The sequence below is a fragment of the Larus michahellis genome, chromosome 3, assembly GCF_964199755.1.
Source record: "Larus michahellis chromosome 3, bLarMic1.1, whole genome shotgun sequence".
NCBI lineage: Eukaryota > Metazoa > Chordata > Aves > Charadriiformes > Laridae > Larus > Larus michahellis.
This window is the reverse complement of record NC_133898.1, coordinates 102,593,829-102,616,126: the sequence shown is the minus strand read 5'-3', so window position 1 is coordinate 102,616,126 and position 22,298 is coordinate 102,593,829. Positions and strand designations below refer to the sequence as shown.

The following is a 22,298-nucleotide window of genomic DNA, read 5'->3' as shown; positions in this document are numbered from 1 at the left end:
CCGCATCTAAAGCAAACAATTTCTCAGCTCTATAAGAGGTGACTGTGTCAAACTGATGAAATGAAAAGAACATGTTACATGTTGCCAGGGGACTTGACAATGACAGGAACAGTCTGACCTAACAAATGTGGTAATATTGGAAACTCTTCACGGGGAAACACGACCACCAATGTAATGTAAGGCAATAACAACAGACAGCAGCAGGTAGACTCCAGATACAAATCTTGCACTGGAGAAGGAGACATGTTTCCATCAGCCCTCGTCTGGTTTCTTCCTCCCACTCTGTCTCCAGCTGTCCCAGATGTGCGCTCTCCCAAAACGACACTGCGGCAGCCACACCACTGCTGCACACCCTCCTCCTGCCCCATGAGATGGGGTCGGTCACGCCAGCATCCCAGACAGCATCGGAGTGCACGTCCCTGTGCTCTGTGGCACGTTGTGGCACCTGGTACTGTCTCAGAGCAGCAGGGTAATAGAAGCCTTTGCAGGCATCGGAATTGCTGCACCAGCCAAGGCAGCGTTTCATCACATTACAGCTGTCTTTGGCACTGGCTATTAACGGGAAAGGCAAGGTGCTCTTTGCAAAGTAATCTGCCTAAAGAGAATGGATTTTGCAGTTTCTCACTAAAAAAGGTGGTCTTGTGGTAAGGAACCGAAGGGTTAATATTCCAGTTTGTCTTAATTCCTTCTTCATCCTTAGAAATCTAACACTGGGTGCTTTGAACATCTGTGTGAATATTCATCCCCTTTAAAGAAACATATATCTTGTGCTGATGATATCCACTGGCAATGACTCCCACAGGGTAATCACACATCTAGGCTCTTCTAAATCCTATGGAGATTCCTGTCGGTACTAATTTAAATACGTCTGCTCTTCCTCACAGGACTCCAGATTCTGTATCTAAGAACAGCCAGTCTACTTGGTTTGTACAGCATGTTACTGTTCTCATGGTTGTCTTCAAACATTAACAACCTCTGTTTCTCAGATCTCATATGATAGCTTTTCCTACGCTAGCCATCATTGTCATTGCTAGTATTTAAAGCCTCTCTTTTCTATTCCCATCTGGCTTTTAACATGGCAAATAGAAATCAGTACTAGGTTACATTTGAATTGTGCTATTGATGTGAATAGTGATCAGAAGCATTTTTAGTTGAAAACATTATATAGTTTACATTTCTTTTTCATGCAAAAAAAGTTTTGCCAAAAATGGTTACTGATAGGTCAGTAAAGTATTTGATTTCTGCGGTCAAGTACATAAAAAGGTGTTTATTACCTCTTATTTTTGCTGCCCTACAAGACCTCTGACAGGGGAACAAATATGTAAGCATAACAGAAAATTATGAAAGCATGGGAGACAGTAAAAATATTTCCCTGATCTGTTTGATATTGATACCGTCAATGTTTTTTCCATCCATTTCTTTATCTCATTATATTCTGCTTTCTTATATAATCTTTACTGTGAAGCAGGCTTTTCTACTGATATGTCCGTGAAGAAGCTCAGCTCTTTTTCATGAGTTTTATAGCTAATTTAGAGACCAATGAACAGTTTCAATCATCCATGAATTATTCTTTCCAAACTGCATGACAACAACATGACACAGCTTCTCAGAGGAGCTACATCATCAAGAACTGAATACAAAATAAGATTTTATTTCTCAATAGATGAAAGATAAAATAAATTACTCTCTCTTTTTTCCTACCTTCCAGCATGTTTTATAAAAATGGCTCTTTTCTATTGAATGAGAAAATTATCATAATTTTATAGAAATGTTAGAAAAGATTTCACCTAGGCAAGAGGATTTGAATACAAAATATGCAGGTGTCTGAAAAAAAATTAAGGTGAGCAATACCCACTGGAACTACCTATATAATAATCCTAAATATGACCTATCTAGAGTAGCATGTCTGTCTTCAAATTCAAACAGATTTGGATTTAAGGAAGGAATCACTGAGCAAAGTTGCATGAACTGAGGGATGCACTACTGCAAACTAGATAGCCCTAAAAACGTTTGACTTAATTAAAAGAAAATCAAGTGAGAATGAGTGAAAGCACCACATTAAAAGGGAAGCAAGGTTATTTAGGGAAGAAAAGATTTTGCACAATGCTGAAAGTAAGGACTAAACTCTTCTTGGATGTGTTGTAGAAGGAGAAGTCTGGCAGAGAGATCAAGCAGAGAATGCATTCTATTTACATTAGGTGTAAACTAATAGTTTTGGCAACATTTCACTATTACTAGAAAGAAAGTAGGCACTTCCAGTGGGTGGGAAGGATTACTATTTGAATACATCTCCTCTCACGGTCACAGGAGGGCTAGCTTACTACAGGCAGGGTCAGATGAGTTGGATCTCTCCTGAAAGGGGACACAATAGACCAGAAAGATAGTATGGAAGTGCCGTCTGAGCATTTTTATTTTGTATAGAATGAGGGAGAAAACAGAAAACCATAGAGTCACAGAGCAGGAAGAGATTTCAGCTATTGGTATGGAAGATAAAGGACTTAGCAGTTTTGGTTTGCTTTAAAGAGAAATAGCTGCTCTTAGAGCTTGTGAGGTAAAAAAAAAATAGCAAGTTATATATAGCTCAGTTCAGAGGGAAAAGAAAAGAAATAGGTAGAAAATATGATGGTTTGTTCAACAGAAAGTAAGGGCAATCGAGAAGGTTTAGAAAGGAGCTGAGCTTCACCCTTGCTACGTTCAAGTTGTGTTCAAAATGTAGAAAAAGAAACGTTAGAAAAAAATTATTGAACTGCAGATAGGGCACAAGGAAGGAACATGAAGGAACAGTATGGCTCTAGTTTTTCACTTTAGGAGAGATGCAAGAACAGCACAGATTATGTAAAATACAAAACAGAGAAGAGTAGCAAGTAAAAAACACTGTCCTAAGAAATCCCCAAAGTAAGACATCGTTATTCTGCAGGAGGCAGCAAATAGGAAGTGCCTGGAGTAGGAACTTCTGTGCCTCTCCTGTGTCCACTTATGTCCTGATTGTTCACTTACAGCTCCTGAAGGCTCTCCATTTCTATTTCCTCACCACTGACTAGATTTACCGAGCAGAATCAGTGGAGACAGGTGAGCACGGAAGACAGCAAAAGCAGAAGGGGAGTTCAAATTTTGTTAAAAGTGTGTGGGCGACATTTTAATTTCAATGGAGCAAAAAGCTTAGGCTATTTGTTTTGTTAAAGTCTTCTTTTCATACTTCTGCCCCTAAATACTAGGTATCATCCTTTGCCTTATCAGCAAAAGTAAGAGCTTTAAACAACTTATGAATGACAATGAGGTTATTAATTGTAATAGAAAAGAGAATTGCTTGTAGGACTGGTGAACTCCATTCTTAAGTATGAAATATAGTCTGTTAGCAGCTACTTGATATACTTTTCTTTAAAACAACAACTTGACAAAGGAACTTAGTGTTTGGAGTCAGCACCCACATAACAATTCATGTGATTCTTGGAGCATTCAAACTTTCTTTTTCTGTGCACTTGAAATTTCAACAGTCACTAGGTAACTACTGATGCCTGCAGCTATAGTTAAGACACATTTTCTTTCTTCAGAAATTTCTTTCTCCCTCCTACCGTTCCTGATCCCGTGCTGGTCATACTTACATTGCCTCACTTGATGTGTACTCAAGAAGATGAGCCCTCTTGAGAGGACCTGCTCCTGAGCTGCTCAGGTTTCTGGGGGGCCAGCTCTGCAGTCTACATGCAAAAAGATTTTAACAAACTTGTTTGTCCCCAGCTACAGACCAAGATGTGCAAAGGGAATTTGAAGCCTCAGGTGACAGCCAGTGTGTTGCCCACCTACAGCTACCTGGAGGTGCTGTTGTCTCATAAGGTCCAGAAGAGAGATTTCTCCTGAGCCTGCGTGGTGGCACCAGGCTCTTCAGGTCCCTCTGACCATATGCAGTGTGGGTGGCTGCTGAAGCCACCTGTAGTCCCTGACTCTGGCAGCCCCCTGTGACAAAGAGAACCCCAACAGTGTGGTGTATCACGATCATTCTATGATAAGACCTGAATTCAGAGAGGTCAATTTACACTTACGTTATATGCTATATATACTATACATACAGTATATACATGCATTAATATGCGTGTATGTACATATTCTGAAGTGTTTTATAATGCTATATACACAAAATTTCATCTGATTTTTTTCTGTTTGGAAGCCTCTCTCTTGGTGTCCCAAGAATGCAGGCACTGAACAGCTTAAGAAACACTGGATTGTTAATGATTACATAGCAGTTTGCAGAAGTGCACGTCATTATCATATATAGATACTTATGCACATAGAATTGATAAATTCATGTTAGTGTAGTCAGTATATTTGCCTAATTAGTTACATGTGTTAGTTTCTATCTTTCCATGGTAACAAATTAGATTAAAAGAGCTTTAGCTTTAGCTTCAGCTCCAGCTCCAGTTTCACTGGCTGTTCGAGTACTATTTTTCATATTGACTAAAATATCTTACATGTTTGTCTCTTTTCTATTATCTTTTTTCTCATGTCCAAGCATTTCTTTTACAAGAGACCTGGCAAGCAATGGACAAAACGCACATGCAGTAATATTTCCACAATTTCCAATCAGAATTTTGGAAAAAAGAATGGATTTGTTATTTTAGAGAGATGTTAACCATGTAACTAACATGACTGTATTTCCATCCTCTGCGTTACTGAATCACTAAAGCTCAGCTACAAGTCTTAGCCTTTCTACTGCTGACCTCTAGAGATTGTCCCTTAACTGTGTACTTTTAGAACAATAAGGTTTATTCCTGCTTTGGCCATGGCTTCCAAACGTGAATAGTGCTCAACATAGCAACTAAGTACATATACTGGGCACTGTTTATGTAACAATTACGTATGTAGGTATAGTCATACAATTTCAGTGCTCTCCTACTTTGTATTCCGTATTAAGGAAACAAAAAGAGGAAGAGAACAATTTACGTCTTTAATTGTATTTTTTAAATCAAATGTTTGGAAAAATTTTGGATCAAGATTTTTGATTTGAGCAAGTTCAAATATTTGAAAACTTGCAAAATACAAGAGGTTGTATTTCAGATCTGCTCATCGTCAAGATATGCTTAGATCCAAGACTTCTGTTCAGACACTTTGGTAACTAAAATATTTAAGATAATATTTTAATCATAAAAATAAAATATTTAGGATTTTATCTTATCAAACGTAATAAATTATTACTGACAGCAATGAAATACTGTTTATGCAAAGGCTCATTAAGGACTGCAGAATGTTATCTAAAACTTTCTCTTCAGTTAGGTTACTGAATGTATTCGATGAAAATTAAATTTCAAACACATACATTTCTGATTAAGTAGAAACTCCTTCTGTGTGTTCCATTTACAGTGTGTGGAAACACACATTGAATCCTACAGTTTCTTTGGTCAAAGCCAAATGGAATTCAAACCTCATGGGATTACAAGACTTTTGGTTTCAGATTTGTTTCTGATGAGACAAAACTGCTTTCCCCCGCCTCCCTTCATCGTTAGTTCTCATCTATAATTCTCTTACAGCCATTGTTATTGCCAGTGATACAGAGTAGGATAAGCCCAGGTAGCTTTAGGTATTTTAGAGTTAGGCAAATAATCTAAACTAATCATCATGGGACTTCTTCCCCATTGAGTGGAAAGAGATGCCCATGTCCGGAAGTCAATTTCTCATCAACCCCTAACACCTCTTTGAAGACAAAATGCCTGTCTTTCTCCACTGACTAGGTAATAAGGTTGGATTAACCACTTCACTTTAAGTGGCTAAAATTGGGTTGAAATCTCCCTGTGGAATCTACAATTAATCTCATCAATTCCTTGTGCCTTGTAAATGGTCTTATGATAAAGAATAGTTATTCTTATATTTTAAAATGTATGTGCTGGTTTTGCAGGCAATGAGAAAACAGTAGTAATTTAAATTTGACAATGCATTTAGCTAGCCTTTCAGCAATGCGAAAACCAATGTAATCTGGAAAGGGGACAGCATCAAGTGTAGGCTGAGAAATAATCCTCTATCCTCTTTATTCTAATAGACAGGAATAGAGAGCGGTTTGAGCATGAAATATCTTTACAAAGCTCTATATTTCTCATGCAGGTTCCTGAGTCAGCACTGATAATGTTCATGGATGTCTTGTTCAGGCTTGTTCAAACTGGGTAACACAGTAAATCTACTGAGAAACCCTGCTGCAGCTAACAACATTTGATAGATTCAAATTGTCTGTTTTCAGAGTATGTATAGCAATATTTCTACCCATATGAAAGACTTTTAAAAAGCTGGATACCCTAATGTTGTTGTACAAATTTAATTGCTATCATTATATTTTATTATGGAGTTAATGATGGACAAGGTATTTTATCAATGAAGAGATAAGATTCTTATTTTTTGTATCGGTGAGATAAATCAGTCAGAGGGCAAGATATCTATCCTGAAAAGCTGATAATATGATCTGAGCCTCATGCTCCTGGAAATTTATTAATCTGATATCTATTCAACTGGCAAATTGTTATTTGTGTGTTTCCTGGAATAGACACAAAACAATTAACTTCTCAAGCCCATTACATTATCACAGCGAACAGTAGCTTTCAGTTTGGTGATCCAGCTAGCCCAGAAGTATAGCCTTTACAGTTTCAAAGAAACCACAGCCTGTTAGTAGCAATTAATTGGCCCTATAAACACTTCCAAAATGGACTTATTGAACAGCATGAAGATAAGTGGAAGTTCTCTGCCTCATTTGCTTTTCTTCCCCTATAGTTTATATTAGATGTTTTTGCATTCCAGTCCTCTCACAGGACGGATAATTGAAAACATCATCCCTACATGGGAGCAATTTCCACTGCTGGAAATGTTAACAAAAAGGAAATTTTAAGAAGCCCAGATGCCATCAGAGCTTTGCAGTGCCTAGCAGATCTTTGGGAAATGTTTCCTGAGCTCAATTTAAATGAGGAAATATTTAAGTTTTAGTGAAAAAGACATGACTATTGGTGCATGGCAGCTTTTAGCAGGTAGCCGGGCTTCATAAATGCCTTAAAAAAAAAAAAAAAGGCAGCATAGGTGTAGAATACAACTTCTGATCCATCCCAATCACACAGAAACCACAGGTGTCCATTCTCTTGTGCACTAGCTCTGACAAAGTTTGCAGCTTAACAAAACCCCACAAAACAACAGTAGCATTTTCTTTAACAGGACAGCAGGTGCTGTTTAAATATCCTTACCGGCATGGTCTGTGGAGGAGTCAAACTGAATCTCGGGAGCCGTGCCTTCCACATGCGTAGCAGCTGCTGGTAGTCTCAGAATAAGTTGATCCATGTCGCTTCCCGATGGTTGCTGCTGATCAGACCCGGCAGAGCTGAGGACCAGGAGGGGTTTGCTCCACTGCCCCACTCCCTCCTTGTGGAAGCTGCGGTACTTTTGATTCTCCTCTCCAAAGTGGGGACTAAAAGTCTCAAAGGGTCGGCCCTGCTTGTCCGCTGCTTTCTCCCAGGGCTTCGAATTTTTCTGAGAATAAGTGCCACCCGCCTTGCCTCTGTAATTGGGCCCATAATCAGGCAAAGGACCTTCACTCAGCAGGTTTTTCAACTCCTGCAAACTTCGTTTAGAAATGTCAGGTGCCCCTGTGAAGGCCTCTGCAGTACCGCTCCCTTGCGTGGTTACAGCACTGCCCAGGGAGCCCGTCTTTGCCACATGAAACTTGACAGCTTTGTCTTCCATCCCACCCCATTGCTGCTCTGCCTTCTCGCTGCCCTCTCCCCTGCGTGCTGCCCCAGGACACCCAGCTTTCCCTGAGCTCCTCGCAGCCTGCACGCCCGTGGGCTGCTCCGTTTTAGCTGGTAGATCTATTTCCTCGTGCATTTTTCCTATTGTTTTTGTCCCAGTGTCAGCATTTTCCTGGTTTTCTCCTGTTTGTCCAGACATGTCTTCTTTCATGTCACTGCTGGTATCGGAACTGTCATGACCCACTCCGTCCCTTTGTACTGGAGGAAAGCTAGTCAGGTTTTGAAGCGACTGGTCTGGTGGTGGTTCTGAGCAACTGGTGGTTCCTTGAAGGGGACAAGGATCTGGGATTTTTGAGGTGCGGAACAGCTCCATCTTCTCATTTTCTAAAGGAGGAACATACTTTGTAGGACCTTTGACTCCCTTTTTCTTTCTGAAACCACATATATTGTTGCCATCAACTTCATCATTGTCATTTTCAGATGTGTTCTGTAACCAGCAATAAAATATACAACCAAATAACATGCATGAATGAAACAGAACATGGTAATGGAGTACTACCACCAGCTGCATTTACCTTGTAGCACTTCCATTACATCTTGCTCATGGAGGTCTCTGCGGACACTCAAGTTCTGCTACTTTGATTTTAAAAATTCTCACAGAATTCTTTTTCTCATGTTTTAGAACAAAATTGGTGAAAATGCTTTCATAATATAGTTTTTAGACAGATTTAGTAGATTAAAATATAGGACATTGTACACCGTGTGACATCATTTGTCAAACACATGCCCTTTAAAAGCATTTGTATTTATAAAGGGAATGTATCACCCTGAAACATAGAACATTGGCAATTCTTATAAGTGTGGGAAGTGAAACCTGAAAATAAACAGCTTTTAAATTAATTTCAGGATCTAACTTGGCCAAATAACTGACCTTTCAGGGCAGTGATCAAAAGGACAAACCCATATTTGTATGCGTAAACAGGAAAGAAACAGAAAATTATGTTTACCTTTATATATGGCATTCATATGATTTATATTGTAGTGCTGGGAGCAGATTTTAAAATTAATGTGGAGATGGTGCAAAAAGGAGCTACAAAAATTAATCTGCTTGCATTATCCCAAAGAATATCAAGAAGTATCTGGATCATCAGCCCTCCTAAGTATCCTGATCCTACCACAAGTGTGATTAATCTGATGGTGGCAGGGAAAAGGACAGGAAATCAAAACTAGATACATTCAAATTAAAAAATCACAGAGATTTTAATACTGGGGGTGACTGATTATTTCACAAAATATCAAGGTAGGGATTGAATTCTCCATCTCACAATGTCTTAAAAAAGACTCCGTAATATGGTTTAACCAAAATATAAATCAATCTGTAGCTAATCACAAAATGCTACATTGCTTATGAATACCTACTCAAGCATGTATTTAAGACTCAGTGTCTCAACCAACAGTCCTTGATTTGCTTGAGTTGGGCTGGAATTAGCACCTGTAAAAACATTGTGAAATCAAGAGACATCCTCTGAAGGAGACCATTCTTTGCCTTTTCACTAAAGGAGTAATCTGCACTCCCCAATTATTGAATTTCCAGAAGGAGTAGGGATCTGCACAAAAGCAAAGTGAATGCCAGTCTGGATAATGTAAAAGAGATTCCTGTTGGCAGACGAAAGCACGTAGAAGAAAAGGCAGCAGCGTCTGACGTGCATATGGCAGGAAACAGTTATATGGCCTCCATTAAGGTCATTAACGCCTCCCTTTTTCAATATTATTCTTCCTTATTTTCCCTATCTTCTCATTACGCTATTTTCCATCATTATCTAGTCAAAAAAGGCTTATAACTTCTCTCCTAACACAGAACTCACAGAAATATTTCCTTCCTTGCTCTGAATTTCTGCGACACGCTGTACTTACAGCTACTTTGTGAGCTCACCGGGGCACTACTGTTGGCGTGGACGGGAGCTGGCATCCAGCTCTATAGGCAGGACAAGCCACTCTGTGCCTGTAACTCCCATCCATGTATCTCAACAGTGACATGCTTCTGATCCCCACTTGCAATCAAACATAGCTACTGGCTCATTCACAACAGAAATCCTTGCTTACCCAGTTTTAGCACTCAGTTTTTAATGAATCTGTTTCTTCATCAAAAAGCTTTGGTTTACTCCCATAATACACCCTCTAATACCCCATTAAATAATTCTGGGTGTATTGCTGATACCTCTACACATTCACCTATACAGAATAGGCCTAATTCCTACAGCTCCACATCATTATGGAATAGAAATGGAATGAAGGAACTTTCCTGAATGATGACACAGACAAAACCTGTTTATAATGGAGGATTATAATGAAGAATTTTAACACCTCCATTAGTAACTCAAGAAAGTGAAGGAAGCTGGGGGAGAAATAGTAGGGGTGGAGGAACCAGTGCCTGTCAAATGGGAAAACCCAAATAATTTTGAAATAAAGGGGGCATCAAATTAAATTCCTAGAAGTATAAAACCGTTTTTTGAGAGAAAGGAGAGAAAAGTTCCAGCTATGAATGCTACAGTCATAAAAGGATTGCATTTTTTAATGAATTTATGAAAAATATTTATTAAATATCTTTTGTTGCAGAGGCTGCCATCATTAAAATATCCTGGTTTCAACTTTATGAAGTTTTCAGAGTTCTTTTGCTTCCTTTGAATAACTTGAAACCGGTAACATAACACCATCTGCATTTCTGATGTATACTATATTGCCACTGCGCTCAAAGATAACCATTGAAAATTTTAATATTAGGCTAAGGTTTTGCCTGCCATTCCTATTGCAGATCTCTGAAAATGTTCAGTAAGATGACTGAAGGAAATCTGAGCACATCCTTTTTTATAACACCTGTATAAGTCAGACGAAGAGTAGTTCATGTATCAAAAGCAAAATTGTCAGAATGCTGCCTGTTCACATAATTAGCCATTCTAAATGGTTTAATGAACACAAGGTACCGTGCCCACGTTATAATCCTTAACTAAAAAAAAATTCCTTCTCAATAGAGATGAGCAGGATAAGGACCAACCACTTGCAAATTTGTTAATGGAAACATTCATTTCCAATAGAACTCTAATAACTAGTGTGTCTAAAGGAGTCTGCAAAGGGCTTATTTTCCATAAAGAAATTGAGACTATGGTACTGCATTTTGATCATAGACCTGAAAGAGATACTGTGCCTATTGTTTTTAAACAAAAACAGTGATCATTTTTACCTTCAAATAAACAAAACTCTTACATTTATACAGGGAACAGCCTATGTATTACTTAAGATCCTCAGCACAAGGCACACTGTGACTTTGTGCAGAAGAATGGCTCTTCATTTCTAAATAAATTCATCAACTTTCATTTAGAAATCATTTGCAGTGTTTTCTGCAGTGAACTAAAGAATGCTAGATTTGTTGCAAGGTACAAATACAGCATCCCTCCCTCATACGCATGAGTTATGACAGAGCCTTACTGGCCTCGTAGTTTATGTGGTGTCTACCATCAGAAAAGGCCTCATACCTGGGCACAGAGTGGAGAACACCCAGGAAATAGGACTTATGAATTATATCTTTAACTTTTTATTACTAGCAAGTTTTTTTCTGCAGAAGACAGGGATGATTAAGTAAAATAGCAGCTTGAAAGAGTTACAGTGCAAGCGAGTTGGATACAGATTGTGACTTAATTTCATAGAACCATGTGTCCTGCCGTGCTGAAAGGAAAGCAAAACAGTCGTGGAATTAATATGGCAAAATTTCCAATTATTTTTTATTTCATTGCTGAATGTTTCTGCATTTTTGTTGCTCTGTGGCAGCAGTAACAGGAGATACTAAAGCTACTTGAAAGCTATTTTAGCCAACATTTGTTTCAGCATAATTCAATTTTTGTTTGCTTGTTTTCAAATATGTACTGGCACCCTAAGTCAGAGTCTTGAAAGCTTTGAAATTTGCTTCGCTTTCTTTGCAAATGAACACTTGGGTGGTGATTCAAACATTCATGCCAGAAGGATTAGGTCCAAAAAATAGACAGCATGGGCCACGTTATGCAACAAATTTAGATTTTTCTTTCTGAAGATACATCTGATGTTAATTGTCATTGATAGGTATTGGTACTCCCTCAAGTTCTGATTTCCATCAGGACTTCTTGCCCCAGTGCTACAGCTGGTACTGATACACCCATCCCCTCTGCATTGGGGGTTTGTGCCTGGTAAGGTCTCAGCAGAGGTGGACGAGCACAAGTCCTACAATAGGCAGGAAGAGTTGGGGTGGATCAGACTTCATTTCCCATTATGGATAATCTCAGCTCAAATAACGGCTCTGCTTGTCTTCACTAGATGCCTACTGTGTCCCTTCAGGTACACAAGTGTCTGGATGTCTGTAACTATCAACAGAGCTTAAGAGCTACGCTCGTGCATTACGGCAGCATATTAGGGCACTGTGCAGGTAGGAAGAGGAGAGAAGAGAGGACAGTATCAGCAAGCAAATATTTCAGCCCTGTGCGGATGAAATTGCTTGCTCTACTTAACCCAATTACATGCCACTTCTGGCATGCCATCAGGCTTCTACAGCAGATAGACATTTTATATCTTGCGGTAACACAGAAAACATACATCTAAAGCAATTTTTCTTAATCAGTTTGTGATCACTTTTAGGCTTCATACAAGCTCTGCAGTGGAGCACTAACTATATCATGAAATACAGCAATGCCAAAAGGCCGTTCATCTGTAAACCTGCAGATCCACAAGCTGAGAGCATTTGGAAATATAAAGCGTTGCCTTTGGGAGGAATAATAAGTGCTGAGATTTCTGGTGTGTAAAACACAGGTGAAAATCCAAGGAAATTCTTGAACTTTTGTCTTAAAGGGATTTTGTAGGTGACTGAAAATATATCTGCAATGTTCTATGAGGCAAATTCAGAGGCTGCGGAGGGGACCTTCTATTTTTCTCCTACTTCTTGTTGGCATCATGACCTCAGGCAAGACTGTTGGGTTTACAAACCTCCCTCAAAATTGTATTGACAAAAAGAGACAGGGAAATGGGAAAAAGAAACTCACACTACAGCATTTGAAAGGGAAAAAAAGGGAGAAAAGGGGAGAAAGGGAGTTAGTTTCAAAGATACTCTGAGTAAATATAGGTGAATAGCTGCAGAAGGATTTCTATCCCAGAAAGAGGTGAAAGAGGCAAGGTGCTACTCCAGCAGGAGCTTTTGTTTATCTAATTAACCAAATAACCCAATGTTCCTTCTACTGGCTACCCAAAAAAAGTGATGCAAACACTCAATAAAATACACTGGGGTCTTAGTCACATTCTCGTTTTTTCTTTTATTTCAGATGATTAACCAATTTTAGCCATTATTTTAACTGATTGTTAAGAGGTCAAATTGTGATGATCATTCTGAGTTATTGCTAAAGATTTTTCAAGGACAAAAGGTAAATTTTGCAAAGAACACCAACATGTCAAAATCTGGTATAACTAAGAATTAGAAAAACATGGGAAAATGAAACAGAAAAGTCAAAAATATGTAAGGATTGGTTGTCTGAATTTTTTATTTATGAAAAGTTAAACTGTTTCACTTAGGTTTGACTTTTTTTTTCCCTATCATATCAAGCAGTGTTGAAAAACTGAAATGAAATGTTTCCAATCTAAAAAAGTCTAAAGATATCATTCAAGTGATGTTGACATGTGGTATTATTCACATTGTTTGAACTTTTTTCCAGTTTTATTTCAAAAGCAACACAGATTTTCAAAGTATTTCAGTTGCTATGAAACTGTGCTGAGAACTTTTTCTGTCCCACTGGGGCTGGTTACCCTTTATAGCTCCCCAGGTTGTTACTGTCAAATTTAGTTAATCTTTTTGTGTAGTAACAAATTCCAAAAAGCAGAAGCCAAGTCAACAGGAGACGCTGCTTTAGACCTTACAAAACAGTACCCGTGAAGCAACTATAACCATGTCCAAGTCCTATCCCTACCCCTTCCCTGACAGATGGAAAGCATTACCCAGCTGCTCCCCCAGTATCCAGGCAGCGAAGGAGCAGAGGATGCAGGAACAAATTATCTACTGCTGGGAATTAATGCAGCTTCACTGAAGTCACTGAAGCTACACAGATTTGTACCAGGAGGGAATCTGGCCATGGAGTCACATGGAGGACAACACAGAGGTTTCCAGGGAGTAGCTCCAGGCACAGAGAGGGGTTCTGGCTCTTGTGCAGAGTGCTAAAACAACGTGTGCTATGATAAACAGACACCGGTGGCTTGTAAACTATAGACATGAAGATCACAGCACATTGTCAAGATATTGCTGTGACTAATTTCTCCCTTGGTGACCTTGTTTGATGAAGTGGCTCTTTGAGAGTGATTTACTGCTAGAAAAACCTCCTACTGAAGGACCTGCAAGTGGCATAAATATTAGGTACATGTGATTATTTTGCAGTTAGAGAAGCTGAAGCACAAACTTGCCATAGGTCACAGAAAGACATGGTAATGTTAAGAACAGAAGCAAAGCCTCCTTCCTTCTTTGAAACTTTAAATATACTGAAGATTATTAACATCCTTCACGTGAAAAAGTAAGGAATGAGTTTAGTTCACAATATTGTGCTACTTATTTTCACATCTGACATCTGTCTTTATCTGCTACTCCCACCCAATGCCTTTATACTACACACGCAATTATCAGATGAGCTCCTCAAGGTCATTGATTCTCTTGCTGCCTCAAAGCAGCAGAGTCGTCCTTGTGGCAATGTTATTTCCAAACACTTTCCCTTGGACTATGCCACCTGCACCCCATAAAGAAAAACAAACTAAAGACAGAGTCTCAAAATGAATAAGCTGATCCTGCCTTCACAGTGATTTGGGACTACAAAAGTACACTGGCGGTGTCATCTCCAATTTGCAGCAGTGTAAATGAGATCTAAAAGAGGACCCATTTAACAGTTGACTAATCCTCAGGAAGACATTTGAGAGGAAGTGAACTTAATGATCTACAAGACTTTTATGTCTAATTTCTATGACTCATTTCATATACAAATATGGTCTAGGAGGCAGTCAGTGACTCAGAAGAGGTGCATCTCTGGCATATAAAGTATCTTTTTGTTCACCTTGATAAAAATGTCTAGTAGCCCCAGGAAGTCTGCCTGCACTGTTAGTTCCAAGCCACATTACATCTTTCTCAATATTTTTAATGAAACGCTTCAATTCCATGTTTTGACTATGAGATCTTCTGGACACTACTCAAAATAACATGTACATTTTTTCTTTTTTTTTTTTTTTTTTTTTTTTTTACTTTATTGAAAGTATATCTTACAAATTCAGGACCAGAACCTGTTTTAAAATGTACTCATATTGAAATTGGGGAGCTCCTCTTAGGTCGGTAGCCTGACTTAAGATGCCACTTTCTAATCCAGGTCAGACTCTGGTCCACAAATTTTAGTGCTTTTATTTACATTAATGCAGCCAAAGGCAATCTGTTTTCCCACATATATTAAGGGATCAGATTTTAGATGCCTATTTCTATTACTTTTGATAAAGTTATAACTTAAAGAAATTGGAAGTTAAAATTACTTAGGTTTTCTTCCTAAAGCAAATGGGTTTTTTTCAGCTTAAACAAGAAGCCTTTCTCTGACCTGCATTTGTTTCAGAATTAGACCATGCTCAACATAGATGCATGAAGAGTCTTGTACAAAATCCCCAATGAAGTATTTGCTGACTTGAAATCTTGAAGTGGATTCAAAAAGTATTTTCTATCAGCATATCTGCTCTAAAATCACCCACAATCAGTCTCTTACCTGCTGAGTAAGATCTTCCTTTTTGTTCATGTCCACTTCATTCTTGTTCAGGTCACCATTAGAAATGGTCTAGTAAAAATCTAGTAGAAAGACATGCCATATTTATAGGCATAGATACAATAAAGGTTAGTTAAAACAGAATTGCTGTAAAGTTCTTTTCCCAGAAAGCCACGCAGATGACGAACCCTAAAGAGCAACCCCAACGTAACATGGTGAAGAGCACCGCTTTCTGGAACAGCGTTAGAGTAGTAAACTGACAAATGCACATTATTAGCTGCCTGCCTGCCTGGAAACAAAGACAACTGAGTGTAAAACTGTTTTGCTCAACTTTTCTCCTCACAAAAGGCTTTTGTCCTGTAACAAGCCATTTCTGTTCTGGAATAGAAGCTATTGTTAGGCTCCTTAGAGGTAAAACCTATATTGGGCACTATAACAACCATATGTTATTGAGGTACACGGACTGGGATTCGAAAGGCCCAGCACACTGCAAGAACATCTAGTAATCGCCTGTTATTCCAGGGGCTTGCACATTGTTAATTAATATTGGTGGATCTGGTTGTATTAGAATTGGAGGGAGGGGTCTTTTTTGCATTAGATCTCTAAAAATATTTCAAAGATTAGATAGTTAACCTTGTCTTTCTTATGCTTTTTTATTTATCAGGTTTAACATGAATTCAAACTGGGTTTAACTGACATCTCATTCATTCAAGTTCCTTCAGCTGACATAACATTGCAGGATGACCATATTGTGTGTTGTTTACAGCAACCCTTCCTGACAACTGATCACCCAATAAACTCAAGTAAGCATGGTGTTAAGATTGGCATTCAGTCCTGTAAAAATGCAGATTTGGCATTTTTTTATATTTTCAATAAATAAAAAAAAATTAAAAATTTAGTTTGTTAAAATTACCCCATCAAAATAATGACTCTGGGTTAAGAGCTATAGTTCTAAGACATCACCAGTGAAATGCATAAATACAGGTGACCAAGTATCACGCTGAATCCAAAAATCCTTCCTTGTCTTGGAGGCACTGGAAGGAGAGAGCTCCTAACTTTGTGACTCCATCCTTTATCTGTAACTGCCCCTGTTCTGAACTGCCCCACTTGTCACAGAGCAGAACAAGCAATAACTCAAAGTTTATTAGTATTCAAGAAATAGGCTTACTTATAAGACTTGATACTTTGTCAAGCAGACATTAAAAAAATCAACACCCAGCACACTCCATAGGACTGGGCTCCTGCAAGACAGATAGGATGGAAGTCAGCATTTTGCTTGCAGAATACTTTTTCCAGAGAAGTTGCCCTCAGACTGTCACCATACAACAGTTAGCACAATTGCACAGATCCCTTTTCCAGGGAACTTTCAGGTGTCACAGGCCCATAGCTTGCCATTGCAGAGTTGCTTGTTGAGTCTGTGTTGTGATGAGCTGTGCCAAAAGGAGAACATTCTGAGCAGGACTACTCAGATCAAATAGTCTGAGAAGGAGAGGCCAGACAGAAACAGGTCTTCCGGCTTTCCATTTTTCACATTTTGAATACAAACATGAGCAACATCAGCTCATAGTTTGAAAAAGGCACACCTCAGGTTAAAAATTTCATTTGTCAGAGCAAGAAAAGCATTCTTCACAGCAAGAGTGGTCAAACCCTGGCACAGGTTGCCCAGAGAGGCTGTGGGACCACTGTCCTTGGAGATATTTGGAACTTGACTGTACAAGGCCCTTGAATAACCTGATACAACTTCAAAGTTGGCCCTGATTTAAGTGGTGGATCAAACCTGATGACTACCACAGATGCTATCCAGCCTGAATTATTGTACAGCTGACACATTTATACATATTTTTAAACTTCATTACATTTTTGCAAGTACAAAACATCTTTACCATACTTTGTATTCTGTTCTACTCTATTCTGCCAAACAGACAAGAAAGAACAACTTGTGCCTTAAAGAGTGTAGTTTTTGAGGCACCAGTCTTGCAAACACCATTAGTAATTAATAATCTTCTTGTTAGCACTGGAAAGATCAACTATTTCTATCTCAAATGCCTATTAGATCATCCTAAAAACAGTGTTGTTTTGTTTCATTTTGTTTTCTGGACAGAGTGAAATAGGAGAGGGAGAAGGTTCTCTGCCAACATGTGCCTGTGAGGCTGCTGGTTTCAGTAGAACTGTGCTGATCAGAGAAGCTGAGAATCTGATCCAGAAGCTGATGGAAGACCATTTCACATCTACAACAGTATACGGACTACTGCAAAGAGCACCATTTGTTCAGTAATACTCATCATCTTCCCACCTTTGGCAAATATGATAGATCAGGCCAAAACTACTGTATCTGCATAAGGAATATCCAGGTTTTTGTAAAGAAAATGGCTTTTATATATGGACTCATAAAGACATTTTCTGTCAGTAAGCTTTTGCAAAAACCTGCTTTCACATGGATATGGGAGTATTACTTCATAAAACAAACGGCTCCACGGTCTTTCACAAAAAAAAGCTCCAGAAGGCGGCATCCTATGAGGGAGAAGTATTCTGTTAGTATCCAATTGAGAGAAGGGAAGATAAAATAAACGGGACCGTGTTTATTTTACATTTATCGTCTAATTCTGCATGAGAGGCATTATAATTGGTTAACTCCAGATCCCTGGATTGGTCACCAAAGAAAGGGTGAAAGGGTATGGAGTAACGACTATGGCTTGATCAGGGACACAGCTGTGAGAAACATCTGTACCACCCCCATCCCACTGACCTCGCTCCCTGGCAGGTGGATGGGCTGGAGCAGACCTGCCTCTCAGGCCGTTCCTCTTTCAGCTGCTTGTCCCATCTTTCCTCCCCTCACCCTCTCCCACTCGATTACAGAAGCACTTTTTCCAGTCTTTAATCCCTCCAGGTAGGAGTAGCAAAATTTTGTTCATCTTCCTCGCTAAGAAAGCCTTGAGGTGGTTTCAATCTTAACATTAGCATAACTCTGTGCTAAAAATGTTTTTTTCCAGCTTATACTTGCTACAAAATCTCATTTAACATCGTTATTAGTAAACCCAGTTCCTCAAGGGTGTGTATCATGTAGTCCAATATTTTCATAGCTATGTGTTTTTGGTAGCATCACTGGAAAGAGAGCTTCAGAATAGCAGTAAGGGTGTTCTCTGCAGGAGAAGCAGAGATTTACACAAAATGATCCTTTTCTTTAGAACTTAGAACTGATATCATAAATTTGCACAATTATTTAATTTAAATATGCTCGGCTTCAACTACAGTTTATCAAATATTAATCTAAAAACCTAGACACTTTGGAAGTATAACTCAGACCAAACATCACAAAAGCGATCACTTAATACTTTAACTACAGATACTTTGTGTGCGCTGCCTATGATGAATAAGTGGCAATGAGAAAGTGCAAACTGCTCATTATCCCATTAGCGCTCTTCAGCAGCTAAAAAAGAGATACAGCTTCTCCGATGACAGCTAAAGTGGCAAATAGCTGCCGATTCAGGGGAGCTCTCTGCTGGCGAGCAGCCAGCAACCTTCATGCACACGACTTCACCATCATCGTGGCTTAGAACTATTTCTGATTCCAGCTACTGATGTCCAGGCGTTTTTCACGTATTTTCAAAAAAAGAGATGAAAATTATCACTGCTTGTACTCTCCTCCTATTCAAATGGGTTTTTCAGAAGGGGAAATGTTTATATGCTCTGAATTAACATCATTTTAAGTAGAAAAGAATCAGGCCTCAGGGCATCCACCAGGAAACTGTTTTTCTCCCTGCTAGTGTAGGTTATCTTCAGCTGTTAATTTAAGTGGGTCCACTGAAATACCTAAATTATTCAAAATAAACTTTAGAGAATACAGATTTTGTAGCTGGGATAGGTCTGGGGTAGTGCCTAATGCTTTTTGGGTTGAAGGAAGGGAGAATTACATCCTGTAACCTGCTCACAGGTGTGGAAAATTTCTCAGCATAATTTTATCACTTTTTTTTATCACCTAAATGTTATGGGGTGCTGCCACTCCCATTTCTAATCCTGACGGGCATGCCAAAAGACACCTATCCACCCTGACTGGCTTCAAAAGCAGTCCTCTCCTTAAAGATAGCTAAAGTAGGTAACTAAAGGTTAACAGAGAAAACAGTTCAAATCAAAAACTGTTTCCTCCAATTTCAGAAGCCTTAAAAATAAAACGTCTTTTAAAGCCTTATAGTATTCTTGTAACACGCGGAGATTTCCAAACGGGTGCCAGCTGGCTAGTACCAACTAACATCCGCACTACACAGTACTGTATGGATATACAGGCTGAGATGGATTTTGCACAGACCTATCTTGGACAGCAAAGACCCTCGAACTCCCCAGTTCCAAGGCTGGCAATTACATGGTCAGCAAAAGGAGATATTCACTGAGTTTCTGTCTCACCACCATTAACCTATAAAATTCTGTACTAATACATAAAGGCTGGCATTACAAAGCCAACGGAGAAATTCAAACACCAACTCCTTTCAGGAAAATCTAATGCAATGTATTCTTTCACCAACCAATATTTCTGGTTTTACCCCTAACCCCATGCCTTGCCATCATTATTAAACAGCACCATAGTCTGTCTTGCACAAAGTGTCGTTTTCTTTGCCATTTCTTCACAACTGACATAAAATGTAATTCAGCATCAAGATCTGCAAAAGAATTCTGCTAGTTAAATCCCATTTTATATTGCCACCTAGTAAATTATAACAGTAGAAAAGAGCTTGGATTTGCACTGATCCTCACTCAATTACTGTAGTTTTCTTTCTGCTAGGTTGTCTTTTTTTTTGATTTCTTCACATGGTTTTCTCTTCCCGCATTCTCACCAGTATGCCTTCACTGTGCATGACTGCGTTTACCCAGTATCCCCTGTTTGTTGCCCAGTGATTTACCCTCCGGGTAGGTAGGTAGCCATGCTGCGGCGAAGCCCTGCTCACTCCTCTATTTGCGGGTGCCAAAAGGTCGGCACAAATGGTCCTCACAGACAAGGATAGGACTGAAAACTTGGTTAATGAAGTGAACTTTTATAGCAATGGCACGTATGAGAAATTTTATCAAGAGGTTACAAGCAATTATTTTATACTCATGACTACAGTTGTCAAAAAGGTTGATTATTTGAAACTGTAGCACTATTTGTGCCTAATATATGCTCTCCATAATTTCAGCATTAAAATGAAATGCCAGACCTTATTACACCTTCCCCAGTTCTTGGTCTTTTGTGTATCAAATGTGCAAACAAAATGCAGGGACCTTTTTATTTATTTCACTCCTGACAACACATTTGATTTATTTTCTATATTGAAAGCTTAAAATGACTGTTCAAATTATAAAGAGCCACTGATAAGGAGATCATGAAAAGTCTGTTGTTCTATGAGTCAAAGTGATCATCTTACACAGTCAAGCCCTTGTGAGTTTGTATCATTCGTAATGAAAGCAATCAAATATTTTTTCACCCTTTCCATTGCTTCCTCTGTCTTATTAAGTGTCTGGAAATTATTCTGTTTCTTTTATTTATTGTTTTATTTTTTGCTTTCATTCTCTGCCAATAATATAATTTCTCTTCCAGCCTGGAAGCCAGTCTGTTCTTCATATACTAAACAGAGCCTTGCGCCAAAAGTCTTTCCTCATAGGCTAACTTTTACTTGCAAAGCATATGCTACTTTACTTGCTCCTGCATACAGCTGTCACTGTAATAGAATTTAAAAAAAAAAAAAAAAAAAAAAAAAAGTTACAGAATAATGTTAAGGGTTTTAGATAGGTGACGAAGAACAGTAAATAGGAACCAAAATCAGACCATAGCTAGAACAAGAATTCCTGTGCCCCTAGCTCTGCCCAATAGGCCTTCCTCCTCCTCCTCTGCCACCACGGAGGCAATATGTGCCTGGCAATATGTGGCAATATGTGACTCCCCTGGCAGTCACAGGTTGCCACAAGGCAGTTGCTGCAGTGGGGGAGCGGCTGTAGAGCTGTGCAGCAGCTAGAAATTTGTGTCTGTGGTTTCCCATCGCAGCTCATCACATCTACCCCACGTCAAGGCATAACCTGAGGCGAGGCCCGGAGAGGGAGACCAGCAAGCAAGGCACAAGACACTCCTCCCCGTGAACCTTACGGCTGCACCCGGCCCTGCAGACTATAATTAGCAATTAATCTGGATTAAATTAAACCGGGGCAATGCTTGAATTTCTAATCCTTCAAAATACATCATGTGAGCATTAGTAACAGTATTCCAGTTTTGCAGCTATCCCTGTAATGCTGTCTGGCTGTGACGCGCTCTCTGAGGTGAACTGGAAGAAGCTGCACAACAGAAGCACCAACATGACCTTCTGCAGCAGCTGGGATTTTCCGCATTAATTTAGCATGCAAATTCCTAGCAGATGTAACAGATCTTATTTGACCCTTCAACACAGCAGTGTCACAGGCTGAGGCGCTGTAACTACAGATCTTTGCATCCTGGGTAAAGTCCTGATAATTCATTCTAGAAGCATGCTAATTCAGGAGGCCATGAACCCATGCTGGAAGAAGGTTATATGGTTACCTTAGCTTGTCAGCATGGACCAGCATCATGATTTGATTCTTGTTACCTCTTGTTACTTGTCAGCAGCCTCCACAGCTTTTTCTTTTCCATATTCTGTCAGTCTTCAAGAGCTTTTTCCCATTGTGCCTACCAACCCTGTTTTAGCAGAAGGATGGGAACAATTAATTGTCCTCTTATGGCCTCTATAGCCTTCAGCTTGTTATGGCCCTTGCCTTTGTTCACATGTTTCTATGCCCTCCAGGTAAACACAGATGGTGTAGTGCTGTGGTTTGG

The 22,298-nt window shown here is 39.2% G+C and overlaps 1 protein-coding gene across 18 annotated transcripts in view; it reads right to left on the bottom strand.

Annotated features, from left to right (window-relative positions):
* The window catches only part of LGSN (lengsin, lens protein with glutamine synthetase domain), a 115,277-nt gene that overhangs the window by 11,380 nt on the left and 81,599 nt on the right, over window positions 1-22,298 (bottom strand). For 14 of the 18 annotated variants that reach the window (XM_074581510.1, XM_074581509.1, XM_074581519.1 and 11 more), the window contains 2 exons: window positions 15,494-15,573; window positions 7,206-8,193 (listed from right to left, as the gene is read on the bottom strand). In XM_074581510.1, the coding sequence (XP_074437611.1) occupies window positions 7,206-8,193; window positions 15,494-15,523 (1,018 nt within the window). In that variant the 5' untranslated portion in view covers window positions 15,524-15,573. Of the gene's footprint in view, window positions 1-7,205; window positions 8,278-15,493; window positions 15,574-22,298 lie in introns of those variants that run through there. The other 4 variants (XM_074581520.1, XM_074581522.1, XM_074581521.1 and 1 more) reach the window with 3 other exon arrangements.